At 39.6% G+C, this 16,658-nt stretch overlaps 1 protein-coding gene across 48 annotated transcripts in view; it reads left to right on the top strand.

The window, feature by feature from the left end:
• SOX5 (SRY-box transcription factor 5) overlaps positions 1–16,658 on the top strand; it is an 862,257-nt gene that overhangs the window by 537,921 nt on the left and 307,678 nt on the right. For 45 of the 48 annotated variants that reach the window (XM_039544018.1, XM_039543816.1, XM_039543795.1 and 42 more), the window contains one exon: positions 2,004–2,235. In XM_039544018.1, coding sequence (XP_039399952.1) covers positions 2,005–2,235 — 231 coding nt within the window. In that variant the 5' untranslated portion in view covers position 2,004. The remainder of the gene's footprint in view (positions 1–2,003; positions 2,236–16,658) is intronic. The other 3 variants (XM_039543928.1, XM_039543909.1, XM_039543900.1) reach the window with 1 other exon arrangement.

Raw genomic sequence — 16,658 nt, 5'->3', positions numbered from 1 at the left:
GCACTCAGAATCACTTTTGAACATTTAAACATAGGTTTCTGTCTCTTCTACTGCAGAATATGAATAACTCACATGGATTCTGCAGCAGGGAATTAGGGTCCTGGGATTTCAGACATGGCTGTAAGATCTTACAGCCATCTCAGCTAAGCATACAGTACTTTTAGCAAGAGTCTATCTGATGAACTCTGTCCATATGCATGTTTCTGAGCAGGCATGCAGATTGTGTGAGTCTAGAAAACAGAATTCAGGTGATGTTATATATAAGATAAATAGAATAATGGAACAAGTGGAATAAGACAGAAAATACAGACTGTTTCTCTACATATAGATAATAGAGAGTGTTCAGATGGACTGCAGATATGCAACTAAGTGTAGGTTCTGTGGGTTTTTTGCGGGGTTCTGAGTTCTTAATATAATCTAACGTGGTTTAGGGGGCAGAACTCAAAATGAGATCATTAAAAGCAAAATAAGTCACAACAAAGGACTGTTTAAAGTCGCAGTTTGTTTTCAGACCCAGTTGACTGCCGCTAAGAACCATTTCGTGTTCAATATGCCAAATCGTATGGACATGCTTCATATCACAGCAGCCCCACATGTGGTGCAAGAGGCTGCTGGACTTTTGAAACACAGGTTTTAACTGAGAAGTGTAAAAATAGGTGTAATTAGAATAATAATTGCTACACTTTGGAGAAGCAGCAGTCTTCTACTATTCAGTTCAGCTCCTCCATATAACTTTTATTTGCAATCTTCACTTTTTTATCTCATGAATATCCATTTTTCATTAAGTAGTAGTATTGTTTTCAGTAATATAACTGGTTTATTTGTCCACCCCTCACCCCATGATTATATCCTGGCGGAATGGGTTCCTGCCTCTAAAATCAGTATTTTCTTGCTTTTGATTCCATTCCTTACAACAGATGCCTCTTGTTAGAACACAGGTCCGTTATGCCACACACAAGCCTTGGTTTTCAAGAACAGTGGTAAATTAATTAGTGATGGCAAACCTCAGAAGGTTTGGGTAAGTCCCCAATGTTTGAATACTTATCTGGAACTCTCTGTTCTGAAAACCAGGTTGGAAATTTCATGGGATTGGGCTATCTTGTGAGCTTTTTATTACTGCTTGGTTTGGATGGAAATACCATGATGAATATAGCTTTTTCTCATGATATTTTGATTTTTCTGGTCTCTTCTGAAAACAGGAGATGCAGAAGGGTGTGAAAGTTAACAGAACTATTTTGTGAAATTTTTTTTAGGGGGTCCAAGTTTTGAGTGAAAGTTTGGGTGTGGTTTTCTATGTATGTTTTATGTTTGTGTTCTCTGTATTCTGCTTTATGATATTTCTGATGCAACTGTAAATTGGAACTATAGGATGTTTCAATCTTTAGAACCCAATTTTTGTAGTGTCAAGCAGTTTAGATAGTTTAAGCATCCAACTGTTTAGAGGCTTATAAATACCAGACTTGTGAACCTTATAAGTTTCTTCCAACAATACTATATTTTACCCTTCACTTTGTTAGGTGGTTTTAGAAACACACAAATTTTAGCTTGAAAGCAAGATTTTTTTTTTAATTTTACTTTACTTTCTTGGATATCAGAACAAAACAGATTATTGTCCCTTAAAAGCTAAGTTGATGCTAGTTTGCATTGGGAGATGATCTATTTTCTATAGGCTCTTGCAAAATGTAAAACTAGATGGGTATTTTTAAAAAGGAATTGCATTTCATTATACAGAGTTCTTAGGTGAATTTTCATGTTTAAGAAGCCAGAGTACAAGAGAGTGCTGTATTAGTGTATTATTCTCACAACAAACAAGCACTGTTCTGTTGCTACCTGCTTGGCCATTGTTCCTGATTGTGTATGCTTTGCAGTGGTATTTGGATGGTTTCCTGCTCTCTGCCAGCACAAAAAAGGCATTTCTGTTACAATGGCCCCTAACCACACAATGACGGCATTAAGGATTTATTTGGAGGTTTCATTATTTTCTCCTCTTTTGTTCCTTCCAGGATGTCTTCCAAGCGACCAGCCTCTCCGTATGGGGAAGCAGATGGAGAGGTAGCCATGGTGACAAGCAGACAGAAAGTGGAAGAAGAGGAGAGTGACGGGCTCCCAGCCTTTCACCTTCCCTTACATGTGAGTTTTCCCAACAAGCCTCACTCTGAGGAATTTCAGCCAGTTTCTCTGCTGACGCAAGAGAGTTGTGGCCATAGGACTCCCACTTCTCAGCACAGTACAATGGTAGGTTGGCTCATGGTCTATTGTGCTTACATTCATTCTTTGATTTGTGCGTTTACAATAGCTTGGCATCCAGATATGCCCTTTAGAGTCACACGTACAGCACATACTACAATAATGTGACAGCTTTGACCTAGCTGGACTGCCTTCCACCCCCACTGCCAATGCTAAATCATTCTGTTAAGGATCAGACTCTACTTTCGCTCACCTGAGTTTGTTCATTTATTTTAGTGCAGAGGGCACTAAATTTTGCTCTTAATTACAGAAATCCAGAATGTATCTGTTCATTTACTAGTAGATAGTCTGGATTTAGAGCACCATTAGTATAGCAATATTTTGCCTAGCATGTGGAATATAATGCATACATTGAGGTCTATGCAACATCTAGGCACAAGAGGGTGAATGAAGGATAAAATAGAGCAACAGAGACTTGACTTTGGATTTTGTTCTTTTTAAAAGTTGACGTTCGATCTGCTGATGTCTGTCTTGCACACGGTGGTTAATTATATGTGAATTTGCTAATTTTCTTATTGCCAGCCTTTAACATCGGGAGACCTTGGTTCAAATCCTCATTTAGAAAGAAGCCAACATAGTTGTACATATGGGTGTTAGTTTACACTTTGCCAAACCAAATCATGGACTTTGATCCAATTGACCAAAATTAGCAGTCCATTGGAGGCCCAGGACTGTCCTTATTTAAAAACAAACCAAAAAGCCCGTTCCCTTGTTCCACTCTGATATTGCAGTTTCATTAATTGTAAGTTGACATGTTTGGACCATTAGTTTAGAATATTATAATTTTTTTTATAGAGGTAGAAAATCAGGGGGGTATTTAAATCCAGGGCTGAGGTATATTGGCAGAGATCTATGCTGGAAAGATGTTTGCACAGCACTTGCCTATAAGAATGTGACTAACTTTGCTTTAGTCCCCAGCTTTCAGAAGGGCTAAATTCACTCTCAATTTTACTTTAAATAAAGATAACCTTTGGTCCAGTATATCTGAAGACTTTTTTAAAAAAAAATGAATGATACAGTAAGTGTCAGTTTATTATCACAAAAGCCTGCAACAACTCCATAGTGCTATTACAGCTGTGCAACAACCTCTACATTAAAAAGCCTTAGATACCCCCCTTTTTGAAAAAGTGAGTGTGTTTTCACTGGAGCTGCTTTCCTAGATGAAAAACTTGCTTATCTCTTTCCCTTTTTTTTCTTCCATTCAATTTTATATTGCTCTCTTATAACTTAAAATTGAAGAACAGCCTTGTGGGGGAGATTGTTCAGGGGTGCTATTATGCTTTTTTAACTTGTTTGCTTCTGATCCTCCACCACATGTGCTGTGCAGATGTTATTCATTAATGTGCCATTAAAGTCAAAGGAACACTGAGCTGTACTGTCATATGGGCTATGCTGCATTTTGGCCTGGTGTGAGATCCCTTGTCTTTAAAATTTTCTTTGGCATTATAGTTTGGATTTTCAATCTTGTACAGCACCTAACCCCAGGATAGGTGCTTTCTCAAATATAAAGTCCTTTTCCTGCTGCCACTGAATTAAGAGGTACACCTTCCACTGACTTCAATAGTAGAGGACCAAGCCCTAAATGAGTAAATATAACTTGTCCTCTAAGGAGCCCAGCAAGTGTGTTCTGCCTGGACATAGCTGAAACATTCAACCGTAGTTTAATTGACTGACTTGTATTCTTATTCATTCATAGGATTTTTTTATTTTTTAAGGCTAGGATGGTCCAGAATGGTCATCTGTTTTGACTTCCTGCATGACATTGGCCTTAATTGAACACCAAAACAACATACTGTATCATCTAATAATACTTATATATTGCACATTTCAGACAGTTTAGTTGTATGGAATGTATTGATAGCATGTGCATTTGAAGCAGTTTCTTCTTGTGTGTGTGCACGGGAGTGAAGGGTTGTTTTTTGCCCTGATATATGTGAAAGAAGTGCACTTCAATCACTGCGCATGAACTAGATCAGTGTAAAATAAGCAATATACATGTAATATGATCCCTTTTCTCTCCTTCTGTCCCCCTCTCCCCCCATCTTTAATATCCCGCAGAGAAAAAGCATGAACACAGAGCTCTGACAACTTGTAAGTGGCTTTAACTTGTGTGATCAGCACTTACTGGATCCATTCCCATAGAGCCTATTCACCTTGGCAGCATTACAAGGGTCATTTTTCCACTGCTTGAACTGTTTCTATCTGATTTGGTACTGTAAATCCAGGTTCACACACACATGCAGTGCAGTCCAACACTGTTTTATCAGGAGAGTGCTAGCAGCCTCATGCTCCCTAACAACTTGTGTACTACACGGACTGATTCCGCTAGTATCCTGGCATTCTCATTTTACATTTATGATGGCCTTCACAGGATATACCTTTTACAGATCTCGCCAGTATATTATAGGTAGGCTTGGAAGGATTCATTTTTTATCAGTAAAAGTCGCTTTCCACACACACACACTTCCATCAGTGATTATCAGATTTTACAGCAAGGCAGAGTAAGAAAAGTGCTGCTTTGGAATTTATTGGAGTTTGATCTGAGGATGTTTTCTTGATATATTTTGACATGTGATGTTGACAATTTGTGTTTTAACAGTTTATAAAGCTTTAACATTTTGATTCTCAATGTCTACTGTCACTAAATAATTGTCTGAACCACCTCTCCATAATTTTGTGGGAAATGTAAATCAATAAAAATAATATCTGTTAATTTTAAAGCATTTTTATCTGTGAAAATTAAATAAAAATCAAATTCTGCCAAGCCTAATAAGAAGGCACAACCAGACCAACACTGGGCAGGCATCTAGCCAGTCTTAAGCCCATGTCATAAGGCACTCTTACCTCATTGCATCCCTCATGAACAAATTGTATGCTGTCTGCTTAGTCTCTCAATGGGTGCCCCATGAGGGACATTCATGGATTGGCTCTGGAGAAAATAAGTATTTCGGTATCAAAAGTTCCCCAGGTCTTTTTACACTTGGTCTACAACCTGTTTGCAGCTTTGGGGACAAAACCAGCAGAAGTAAACCCAGAACTAAGCCAGCCAGAGCAGGCAGGAAATTGTCCAGGGTTGCACCATCAGCTATTGCTGTTCACTGCACTGCTCCTCTCCTTATGCTCCATTGCCCAACACCTGGTTATGGAAGAAGAATAGCAAAGAAACTCAGAGTTGGAGAACCACCTAGGGAGTAAGGAGCCTCTTGGCGTGCCTCATCCTTCTACTTATCACTCACTGTTGCATCTTCAGTAGGGGTTGAATTTTTCCCTTTATTTGATAGGTCACTCTCACCTGGGCTTCCCTTTATAATTCCTACCAGCTAGGACAGGAGGGATGAGGGGAGGTACAGAGACTTCGTGGGAAGAGAGGAAGGGCAGGCACCCACTTCCAGGCTGGGAAGGAAGAACCTATCTTCTTCCAGGCCCATTCCAGCTCCTCTGGGTCCCACTTTTGCCTCTGTCTTCAACCCCCAGCATGTGAGAGTTTATGTGCAGGCTCACCTGCAGAATATTTCTAATGTAAGGGTGCTAGGCTCCGCTGATTCCACTGCCCCTGAGCTGGGCTATCCTAAGACCTGTGAGATGGCAATTCATTCCAGCAGAAAGGCCATTGGAGAATCTACCTGACCTCATACTTTCCTTGGATTTGCCCTTCTGAGTAAGAGCAAGCCCTGTTACTCTAGCCCATGTCTTGGAAAGTCTTGTCTCTGAACTTCAGTGCAGAGACATAGGTCCAAAGGACAGGAAGGCAGAACCACAGAGAAGGAGGGAATTTTCTAGATTCAGCCAAATCATCAGAGGAGTTGGAGCGCTTCATCTCCATATCCTCTTTGGAATTGAACAATACATCTGAGAGGCAGGGACATAAACCAAAGAAAACTTTGACTCCTTCTCAGAAAAAGCCTATTTCAAATTTACTCCTGGTTGAGGAAGAAACTAGCCATATACGTCTCCATCTGCCAGACATTTTTATCCAGATTAGGACAATCCCAGAGAAAAGGACAAAAATCCTGGTGACTTGAAAAAGAAAATCCAAACACGTTTTTTCCCAATTAAAGTAACTGTAGCCAAGAACTGTGAGGGGTGGATGCTCCGGGAAAAAGCAAGAAAGAAATAATTCTAAATATGAAAAGTCTGGTCCATGCTCTTGAAAAAGGATAAACTGTCAGAATCTGAGCCAAAGGCTCAAGAAAAGTAAGTACAAGACCAACTCTTTGCCTTAAAATGTATAGAGGCTCTCCTTAGAAAGTTAATAGCAGGCCCAGAACTAGCCCTAGCTGAAATGCACTGCAGGATTAAACTGTGCATTTCTATCTCTTTTGAAGACTTCCCCCCATTCAAAGATGCAGTACCCTAATATAACTGGTAGCATTTGGCCCTTCTCTGACAAACGTTCTGGGATTTAATTACGATTGATCTGCCTCATGTTGGCATATGCATACATACAAAGTGCCCTTGTGTCATCTTCAAAGTGTAGTAACGGAAACCAGCAGTGACCACAGCAGTCTTCTAGACATAAGAAGTGGCAGAATTCAGAGTATAGTAATTGATAAACTATACTGTGAACATTTTGATGATCATTCTCTAGAAGGGAAGAGGCTATTTCTTGTTGAATATTGTTCAAAGATTAGATGAGATGTAAAATCAGCGTTCTGATCTCTTGTCGTTGAAAGATCCTTTGGCAAGAGCAGGGGTGTTTGTGCCATTGTCCTTGTCGTATTCCACTCTGGGTAACTACGTTTGCCAATCTACGTTGCCTCTGCAGTTTCAGTTGGATCCAGTACTCACCTTAAGTTTTTGATTTAAATTGGCTTGAAATGTTGCTATACATTGTTAAATGCTTTCAGTGTTTGACCCTAGAAGTGACTGCGTTCAGTGAATTAAGTGATTTCTGCATAAGTGGAAAGTATTTTGAGAAGCTTGGATGATATTAAGAATCAGAATAATAAAAAAGCTTAGCCTGCACATTTTGTGCTATTCCTCCATTTGCTCAAAAATAAGAGACTCACCAGTACTCTGAGTTTTGCCTTTATGCATACATCTTGACCTACACTTTGCCAATAGATCAGTGGTTATACACACTTTTTTTTTAATGTTCTTGGGCCAAAATAATGTGCAACCAGAGTACTTGGGCTGCTACTCAGAAGTTGTGGGGAGGACATGTGTATAGCTTTTTAAAATGTCAAAATAGGATTCTAATTATACTGTGGAAAATAATTTGTGTTTTTTTTAAAGTACTTTTAGAGACATTTAAATTTCCAATGTACCTTTCCAAGCTTAGGATAAGTTATTGTGATGGTACAATGCACAGTGTTGTGAACACCAGTGCAGTTATTGTGCCTGCTCTAATAATGAGAATTTCATTGTTTGGGGAGAGCAGTCTCCTACACTCTAGACAAAAGTGTAATTACTTTTGAACAACGAGGAATGTGCTCAGTTTAATAGCATGGAGAATAAATTCACAAAGATTCAGATAAAGCTAGCTTAAAAGCCATATGTGCAATGTGGCAGTATGAAATTGTTAGTAGGTAGCATAATTACACACACTCACACACACTCCTACTTTTGCAGTTTAAGATATAAACTGTTGTTTCTGTAAGAACTGGACAAGTTTATGTGAACAAGGCCTGTTCAATTAAAAAAAGCAAAAATGGTGATAAATTTGCATCTTTCTGGGGATTTGTTTTTTTTTCTTTTCTTTTCTTTTTCCTTTTCCTTTTCTCCTTTTTTATGAGAAATTGATAGCTATCATAGGATGAAAATACACTGTTACAAACATTGCATTATAAATGTCATCACAAAGTAGCACATGAAAGCTGTTTCCATAGATATAATTCTAGGTTTGTATCTTAGTTTGATTTTTTTCAATCTTTATACTTGCATTGTTTCAGAAAACTACCCCTAGGCTTTCAGGAATGGGAACATGTGAAGAAGAATCAGCTAGGACTGATCAAGTAGCTCGTGAAGTTACACAGTATGGTCCTTGTTCTAGACAATTCCATTTAATCCACCGGGTCCAGTAGTGAGGGAGTTAGGGAAAGCTTCGGGGCACTTTGCATGTACAGCACACAAAGTATTACCATTGTATTTAAGTTACTAGCCTCTGTCTGTCCTCTGTTATAAGCTGTTTTCCTCTGTTTCTCTTCATTCCTGCCCCCATTTATTTCTGTACATATTGTCTATTCACAGTTATATAGTGCTTTATAAATGGCACTGAATTAATTATCACAACACCTTCGTGAGGAGGAAAGTAAACCAGATACAATATCTCAGTTTTTCAGATGAGGAAACTAAGGCAGAAATTAAGGCCATGGAGGAATTGAGGCACAGGGTTGTCACATAGGAGTCTGTTGTACTTTGTCCACCAGGTCATATTGCCTCTTTCTTTATTGAGTTGCCCCTCTCTGTATATAGTGGTCACCTAAACTTCATAGCAGATGTACTATCCTAGCAAAAATAATTGGCTGAGAGGCAGTCAGGTTGAAATGTGAGGTGGCCCATTGGCAGCAGTCTGTGAAGGAAGCAACTCTTCCCCAACAGCTGTGAATTGGTCTGGGGTCCCATCTCCAAAGCAAGGGACCTAAGGCTATGGTTTGATTAGGCACCAAAAGGCCTGTCTGCATCTCTAGGGGACAATAAAGGGCTCTTGATTAGAGAGGGAAATCACTAAAAATTTCAATGATAACTTTCAAACAAAAGGGCTAGAAATGTACTTAAAATGGTAAACATAAGTAGCTGAAGCCAACCTTTATATTTATAGGTTCTTTTAAATTTTTCTGGAGGGGTGACTTCAGTTTTCATGGACAAAAAATCAGAGGGGCCTGTGTGATGTGGGTGGGGATGTGGGTGTGGAGGGATGGCAGGTTGGTGCTGAGGAACATCTGAGGCTGTCTATGCTCGCACTTTCTCGTTGGCAAAACTTCCGTTGGTTGGGTGTGGAAAAAAAACCACACACACCCCGCCTGACAAAAGTTTCACTGACAGACGTGCCGGTGTGGACAGCGCTATGTCAGCGGGAGATGCTCTCCCACTGACACAGCTACTACTGCTTGTTGGGGGTGGTTTAATTACGGTGGTGGGAGAGCTCTCTCCTGCTGGCATAGACTGTCTGCACAGGAGACCTGTATCTGCAGTGGTACAGCTGTGCTGCTGTAAAGTCCGTAGTGTAGACATAGCCTTAGTGTAAAGCACTCATTTTTAATAGATCCATTTGAAATCAGTTAAGCAGAAAATAATCACCTGAAAAGTAAACACCTTTGTTTTATAGAAACAGTGGGAACCCATATGTATCCATTGTTTGCAGTTGTAGGCACACCTGACCTTCAATTCAATGACTTAATATTAGAAAAGCTGTCATTGAAACTTCTCACATAAATAGTGGCAGACACCTGATTCATTTAGATAGCTGAAAAATTATATAGAAACGAACTAGGTACAAACATGCAACTTGAAGTCCTTAGGAATAGTTGAGCCACCACCTGTGAAACAGATCTGTCCCTTTCCTGAATGGTGACAGCCAACGAAGAATAATTAAGCACACTACTAACAGCAATTATCAACAGCTTCTAAGAAATAAACCTTCCAACCTTCCTGGAAAAAGAAGCAGCAGCCCTTCCAGTTGTCAAAAACCCAACCCTGGAAGCGGACAACATCTCAAATTAATGTCCTATGTCTAACTTCCCATCCCTTGGCAAACTCATTGAGACTGTAGTGGCAGCCAAGCTCCAGCAACACATGATATCGATTGGTAACCTAGGTGCTTCATACCAGGGCATGGAGAAAGCTCTTGTGGCATTGAAAGATAATCTTTTAAAGGCAATGGATAAAGTGTTGCGACCTACATGCATGACACAGCTGAAGTAGATGGTACGGCACTATAATGGCTCCAATCATTCCTTGCCACCAGAGCCCAGAGAGTGATTATGAACAGCTCATTTTACCCAAATCCACCACCTGTGCAATCCTGCAAGGATCTATTTTCTCCTTCCTTCTCTTCAACAACTAGCTGAGTTCACTTAGAGAGACAGTGAGACAGAGCCTTCAGTGCCAACACCACTCCTGGCACTCGGCTATGTATCTTATTTTCCACAGACACAGCCAATGCCATCTCACCATGTTTAGAGGAGATTATCATCTGAGTGAGGATTAGGTGCCTCAGACTAAAACTGAGGAGAAGTCTGAGGAGATGCTGATGAAAAAGGGGTAATGCTTTTAAGAACTAGCTAGGAACACTGAAGTTCTCTGTCCCAGGTCATTTAAACCATGGGGTCCTGTTTCACTGATCATTACAGCTAGATGACCAGACAGCTCCCATTGTACAAAATGTGGAAATCCACCTTTAACATGAACAAAATTTCTTCCCATTTTCCCAGATGATGAACTGGCCGTAGTAATCCATGCATTCATCACCTCCAATGCATTTACTGCTAGCATTACACACAACTTTTTCTCCGCAGTAGGCCCATGTCTCAACCCCTTCTTTGAAGAAGTTACTTGATAGAATTTCTCAGTAAAGACCATTATCTAACAGTGATTGTTCTGAAGCACCTTCCTTTTAGGAATTTCCCTGCGATCTAATCCAAACGTGTGACTCTTTATTAAGATGTTATTTTTCATCTTAATATTTATATCTATTGTGAGTACTCCTTTCTCTTCAACCCTGTCTTTGCCAACCCCCCCCCCCCCCATTGCTATATCTTGATTTTCTCATCCTGTTCCCTTTAATTTAAGCACCCTTTCCCAGGTCATACAAATTAACCTTCCTTAGGCTCTGTCTACCCTAGATTTTCCTCCCTTTGCTAACACTTGCAGCTCCAGCAGTGGTAATAACGGCAAGAGTACTGATACAGATATGGCTCCAGGCAGCTACTGGCACTTTAACCATCATGTCATCCAACCATGCTTTTTCCCCCCTTTGAACTAACTACTCCCTTTTGTCTCGAGTGTATCAGTGAAATGTCAACTTCCTCTCCATCATTTTCTTAGATTAAATGGTTTATTCAATTTTATAGGAGTTTCATGGCAGAAGAAGGGCCTCTGGCAAAACACAGACTCAAAATTTCAACATGTGCATGCCTAAGCGTGTGTGCCTGATACTAGGCAGGTTAATTCCAAAGACACATGCACAATCTCCCAATGCAAAAAAGATTGCCATGCTGCAGTGCCATTGGACTAGCACTAAAAAGTATTTTTAGTTAAAAGTGAAGGACACCAAATTTCCTCCGTCAAGTAAGAAGGATCCTGCAAAATTTTGGATTGGTGGGAAGCTCAGCCCTTACCTAAACTGTTTGGCCTGTATTTGTTGTCCAGCTTGATTATGAAGAGGTTAAGTGTGTTGTTCCTAATTACTGTTTAAATACAGTACATGTGAGCAGACGAGGCATCTACTCTGCTATGTAAGCACAGCAACCTCGATGAATCTTGTGAAGTTAACATCACAAAATAAAGCAATTGGACATAACTGACTGGAATTTGTGCCCAATTTAACCAAGGATGACTTTGCCATAGTACCATAAACAATGCTATGAAAGTAGTTTTTACTTCAACATCCATTCTTTATGCTTTTAGAACTCAAGCCAGCCTCAGGGAAAGATGTCTCTAAAACAAAATTAACTGTTTGTAGGCCAAAGACTGAATACAAGAAGCAACAAAAAATGTATGCAGATTATTCTAAACAAGTGCCAATAAAAGCTTCACATAACACCATTACCATTATTTATATCATGCCCAAAGTGTGTTAAGGTGCTACACAGGTAGAAACCCTCCTACTACTGAAATCTTAAGGGCCTGATGTTGCAAAAAGATCTGCCTGCATGGACCCTTATGCTGGTATGGGGACTTATTTAATGTGACCTCTCATGGAGTGACTTTTCTAGAGCCCCTTCTAGAAATGGGGTTTTGATGATGTGAAATAATAAGGGATATTACAGAAAGGACAGAATCCTCCGACATTTCAGGAGTGGATTACTGCAATTCACTCTGCACACCAACTCAAAAAAGAAATTTAAGCTGTTCTACAACGTAGTGGCCTATTAAACATTGGTTTACAGTGGCAGCACACAAAACCTATGCTCCATGACCTGCCCTGGCTGCCTGTTGGGTTCCAGATTGACTTTAAGTCATTATTTAAGACTTGGGACCTTCTTATTTCAGAGACCACCACTCTCTGCATTCCTAACTTCCACAATTGCAATGAGCAGAGATGTTCGTTTCTATTTAGAAGGTAAAACATTCTTTACAGTGAGCTTTCACTCAGAAACAAGCACTCCTGCTCTGCTGACCATCATTCCATGCTGTAAGGCACATCCATTTGTGTGGGCTGCAGCAGAGGGTAAGGCTTGGTGAATGTTAGATAGGCGTGGAGGAGGCGAGTTTTATGTTTGGTGTGGCGTTCAGTTCTGGTAGCTTTGGAGGTATAAACTGATGTTTAATTTGTTTTTTGTAATGTTTGAGGGGTGCCAAGAATACATACTCACAATCTAAGGCTATGTATGTTATATAATTTGGAACAGGGAATGGCCTCCTTGGCCATGTCTTGACTAGGAAAGAGATTGTGGCTAACATCGTGGTAGCTAACATTAACCAAGATGATGTTAACCATGACCTTTCTTCCTAGTTAAGGCAAACCCTTGAGCGTTTGGAAGTTACTTAGCGCATAGTGGCTTCTACTGTAAATAAATATATTTTTGAAAAATTATCTCCATTTTACTGGAAGTATCAAGCCTTCTGCACTTCAGAGTGAAAAATCCTCAACTTGCCCGAGTTCCTAAATGTTAGGGTTGGTCTTGATACCTATTAGATAAAGTTTCATATATACAGAGTTAGTGGTGCATACTTTGCCTTTTTAGATACAGTGTCTGTGATTTCCCTCTTTCCCGCATCATTCATAAACTGAATTTATACTCAATTCATTCTGCCTTTGCCAGTTTTCCAAGTAGAAGGCTGTTTTTTGGTCACACTTTATTGTCTGTCTGTAAAGGAATGAAATTTTAAGTGTATGAATTTTTAAATTATTGATTTAAAGATTTTCAGGATTGTTGTATATGTCAGCACATACAATTAAAAATGGAACCTAGTAAATACTGCACATGGTTGGGGCAGCACAATTCCAGGGGTGGCATTCCAGGTTGTTGGGTTTTTTTGTTTATTTGTTTGTTTTTTTGCTTCGGCAGTTGCGCTTTCTGAGAGTTTTTTGTTGTTGTTGTTGCTTGGGGCGGTAAAAAACCTAGAGCTGGCCCTGTTTGTGAATGATGTGCAATATGCATCACTGTGGTCAGTTGACATGATAAGCTTTTTGGGGTAGAGACTATAGTTCCAATCCTGCAGCTGATAGCTTGTGGTGAATTCACTGGGGCATCATGTGGGTGTAGCTTTCTGACATTACACTCTCTATGGTGGGTTCAGGACCTATATGAAGCACCATGAGCAGCTATTGTGCTGCATACACATGCTATTTTATAATATTAACAAAAAGTGGCAGTTTTTCTAGGAATCAATTGTAATCTAGTACCTAAAGCCGGGAGCTGGGATTTAGGACTTTGTTTCTGGCTCAGTTATTGATTTACCATTGGTAAGTCACTTCACTTTTCAGGACCTCAGTTTACCCATCTGTAAAATGGCAATTGTGCACAGTGTTGTGAGCTTTAAGTAATGTTTCCAAAGCAACTAGAGACTTGTGGAGATTCTTGAGTAACAGGTGTTATGTATTAAAGGCAAAGTAGAGCTGGACTAATACTGCAAAAACTAGTATGTTTTTATGCAAATATTCCTTCAAATTTTGTAGATGGATTCACTTAGCTGTGTCTGGGCTCATCTTGTATTTGCTTTCTATGAATATTCTAGCAAACTAGACATACTAGGTCTAGTGATGCCCATGGAAAGAGTAATTTAACATTGGATATTCAGTGAAAGTAAATTTTAAATTGTTTACCTAGCTAACAACAATATAAAGTTCATATTACAGATTTTACCCTCAAATATGCAATTTGGAGTTCATATTGTTATTGGTTACTAGCATAAATCAGAGATGAGTAATAATGCCTCCTGGCTTATAGAGATCACACCTTGAAAAGTTTTTCTTTTCCCATTTTGAGAGATTAGACTGGTTCCAGAGGTCTTCCACATTTTAAATATAGGGTAAGTCTTTCAAACCAGTAGAATCTGAAGCTGTTCATGTGCTTAGTTAGGCATGTGACTTACTTAAACAGAGGCCTTAGTGAATGTCAGGCTTTCTTTTAAAATTGAATCCTGTAATGACAACACACTATATGTACATCATGCTGACTTCAGAAATTGATCTCATTTTACCAGTTATCTTTGTAGTGTGTAACTGTGAAAATCTAATGCCATAGGTAGCTAAATATATTGAATAATGTATGAGTCCTGAAATTGTGATAACTGTCAGCCTTATCCACAACAACTTGTCAGCTGTGCTGCAGTCTTAAGTCTTGTTTACTTCCTGATCTGTGTTTAATCCAGAGTGCTCTGTATGCGCACATGTGTATACACAGCTTTACCTTTTGGCTCTATACACTTTTACAATAGCTCACCTTTTTAGCACATTTTGCTGTAAATTGCATCATGCCCACAGGCTGCAGGAAGGCAACACAAATAAGATGTGAAGGAGAGAAGAGACATAATCTAGAAATGCAAAATGGCACATGAGAGTTGCAACGTATTGCAATATAAGTCAACTCACCTGACCAAAATACCTATTTTCAATTCTTAGCTATTCACACTGCTGGAGAAGTGGGTCATTTTCTTATTTATTTTACTTTAAATATCTATTACTATATTTTGTTTGAGTTTATTGCTTCCTGATGACCACCATATGCTCTCTATTCTTTTGATTTAATTCTAACTACACTGTTCAGTGTTCTGTTATGCCCTTCTCAGTGATTCTATAATTATATTTATTTTACGTAGATAGAAACATTAGGGATTTTACCCTTTTTTACATATGGTGTTTTTGCTTCATGCAGAGAAAACTACACAGCTGACAGGGTTTTTTAAAAAAAAAACAACCTCCAAATTCTATCCAGCTTTAAACTCTTATGTTTATAACCCTGAATATCTCTAAAATGTCTTTACCTAAAACACTTTATGGTTTTATTACCAGGTTTATGCCAGTAATAATATTCACATCAGCTTTCTTAGGGATAATCTTTAAACAGAACCTAGCAAGAAAGGCTTTGAAAACTATCATTCCCAGGAACGCAAATCTCGGAACATGAAACATCGGTTTAATCGCCCCCTCTGACAACTTAACACGACAGATTGAAAAATACAAGCCGATATGGAAGTGGGATCAATGGATTATCAAAGTCCTAAACATCTTCTCTTGGGGGGGAGAGGGGGCTTTTGGGTCCATTGGCATGCGTAAGACATTAAGTTTGCATAGCTTACCGCAGATCCGATGCTGTCTGACTGGCAGCGAAGTTGAGAGAGGGAGAGAGAGAGATTTACATGAGAGAACTCAGGGGGCTTTGTCACGGCAATTGTATAAAGTGATATACAGTGCAAATCGACTCGAGCATGTCCCTGGATAGCAGGCGGTTTACAGCCTCTTCGAGCAGAGATTACTGCTTTATCTTGTCATACTAAATTAACGTGGCAGCACACTGTTAAACAGTGGTGACCTCTTCATCTGTGGAAATTGCTGCCTAGAGGAGAGATGGTATTTAAGACTCTCTCTCGCTCTCTCAATCTCCCCAGTCCCGTCCTCCCCCCTCCCCGTAGGGCCCTGAGGCACATTTGGGTTAGGATGTAGCATAAAAGAAAAGAGAGAAAGAGAAAGAAGGGGTAAAAAAAAAAATAGGCTTTTAACATCCAGGTGACAACAGCTACGTGTTAATTGAGCCTTTGTTGTTTGATTAATAGCCACTTTGGTGTAGAATATTAAACTGTTTGGACAACTTTCTAAAAAAACCACAGGTCCTCTCAGTAAACTGGGATTAGGCAACATTCTCTGATCTGTTCATTTTAACCCCTTATTGTTCTTGTATTTTTTTCCCTAAACTTGCATTTATTTAGGAGTGAGAATGTCTTACTTTTCCATCACCACCTGCACTGATAAATTGGCACAGCTCTCTGGCAGAGCTACTATGATTTACAGAGGATGAAGGTCTGGCCCATTGTTTTTATTGAAGGGTGAGGGGGTGAGGATTGTTTTGAAGCTTATTTGGACTACTGTGCTAGACTGTTATATGTGAGGGGATTTAGAACAAAACATTTCTCTGAGAAAGGGTGTGGAGAGATGGAGAATGACCATTCCATTGGTCTGCCATTGTTCTAGAGGAAAATGGGCGGGGGAGGGGCAGAACGACTTCCCATCTTCCCGTCCTCTTCAGTGGACTGTCATGATGAGGGAGGGAATGTCAGCTAGAGTTTAGACCAGGTTTTCTGTTTCTGTT

Source organism: Mauremys reevesii, linkage group 1 (genome assembly GCF_016161935.1).
Source record: "Mauremys reevesii isolate NIE-2019 linkage group 1, ASM1616193v1, whole genome shotgun sequence".
Taxonomy (NCBI): domain Eukaryota; kingdom Metazoa; phylum Chordata; order Testudines; family Geoemydidae; genus Mauremys; species Mauremys reevesii.
Note: the sequence above shows the minus strand (reverse complement) of the source record. Positions and strands in the feature narration are given on the sequence as shown.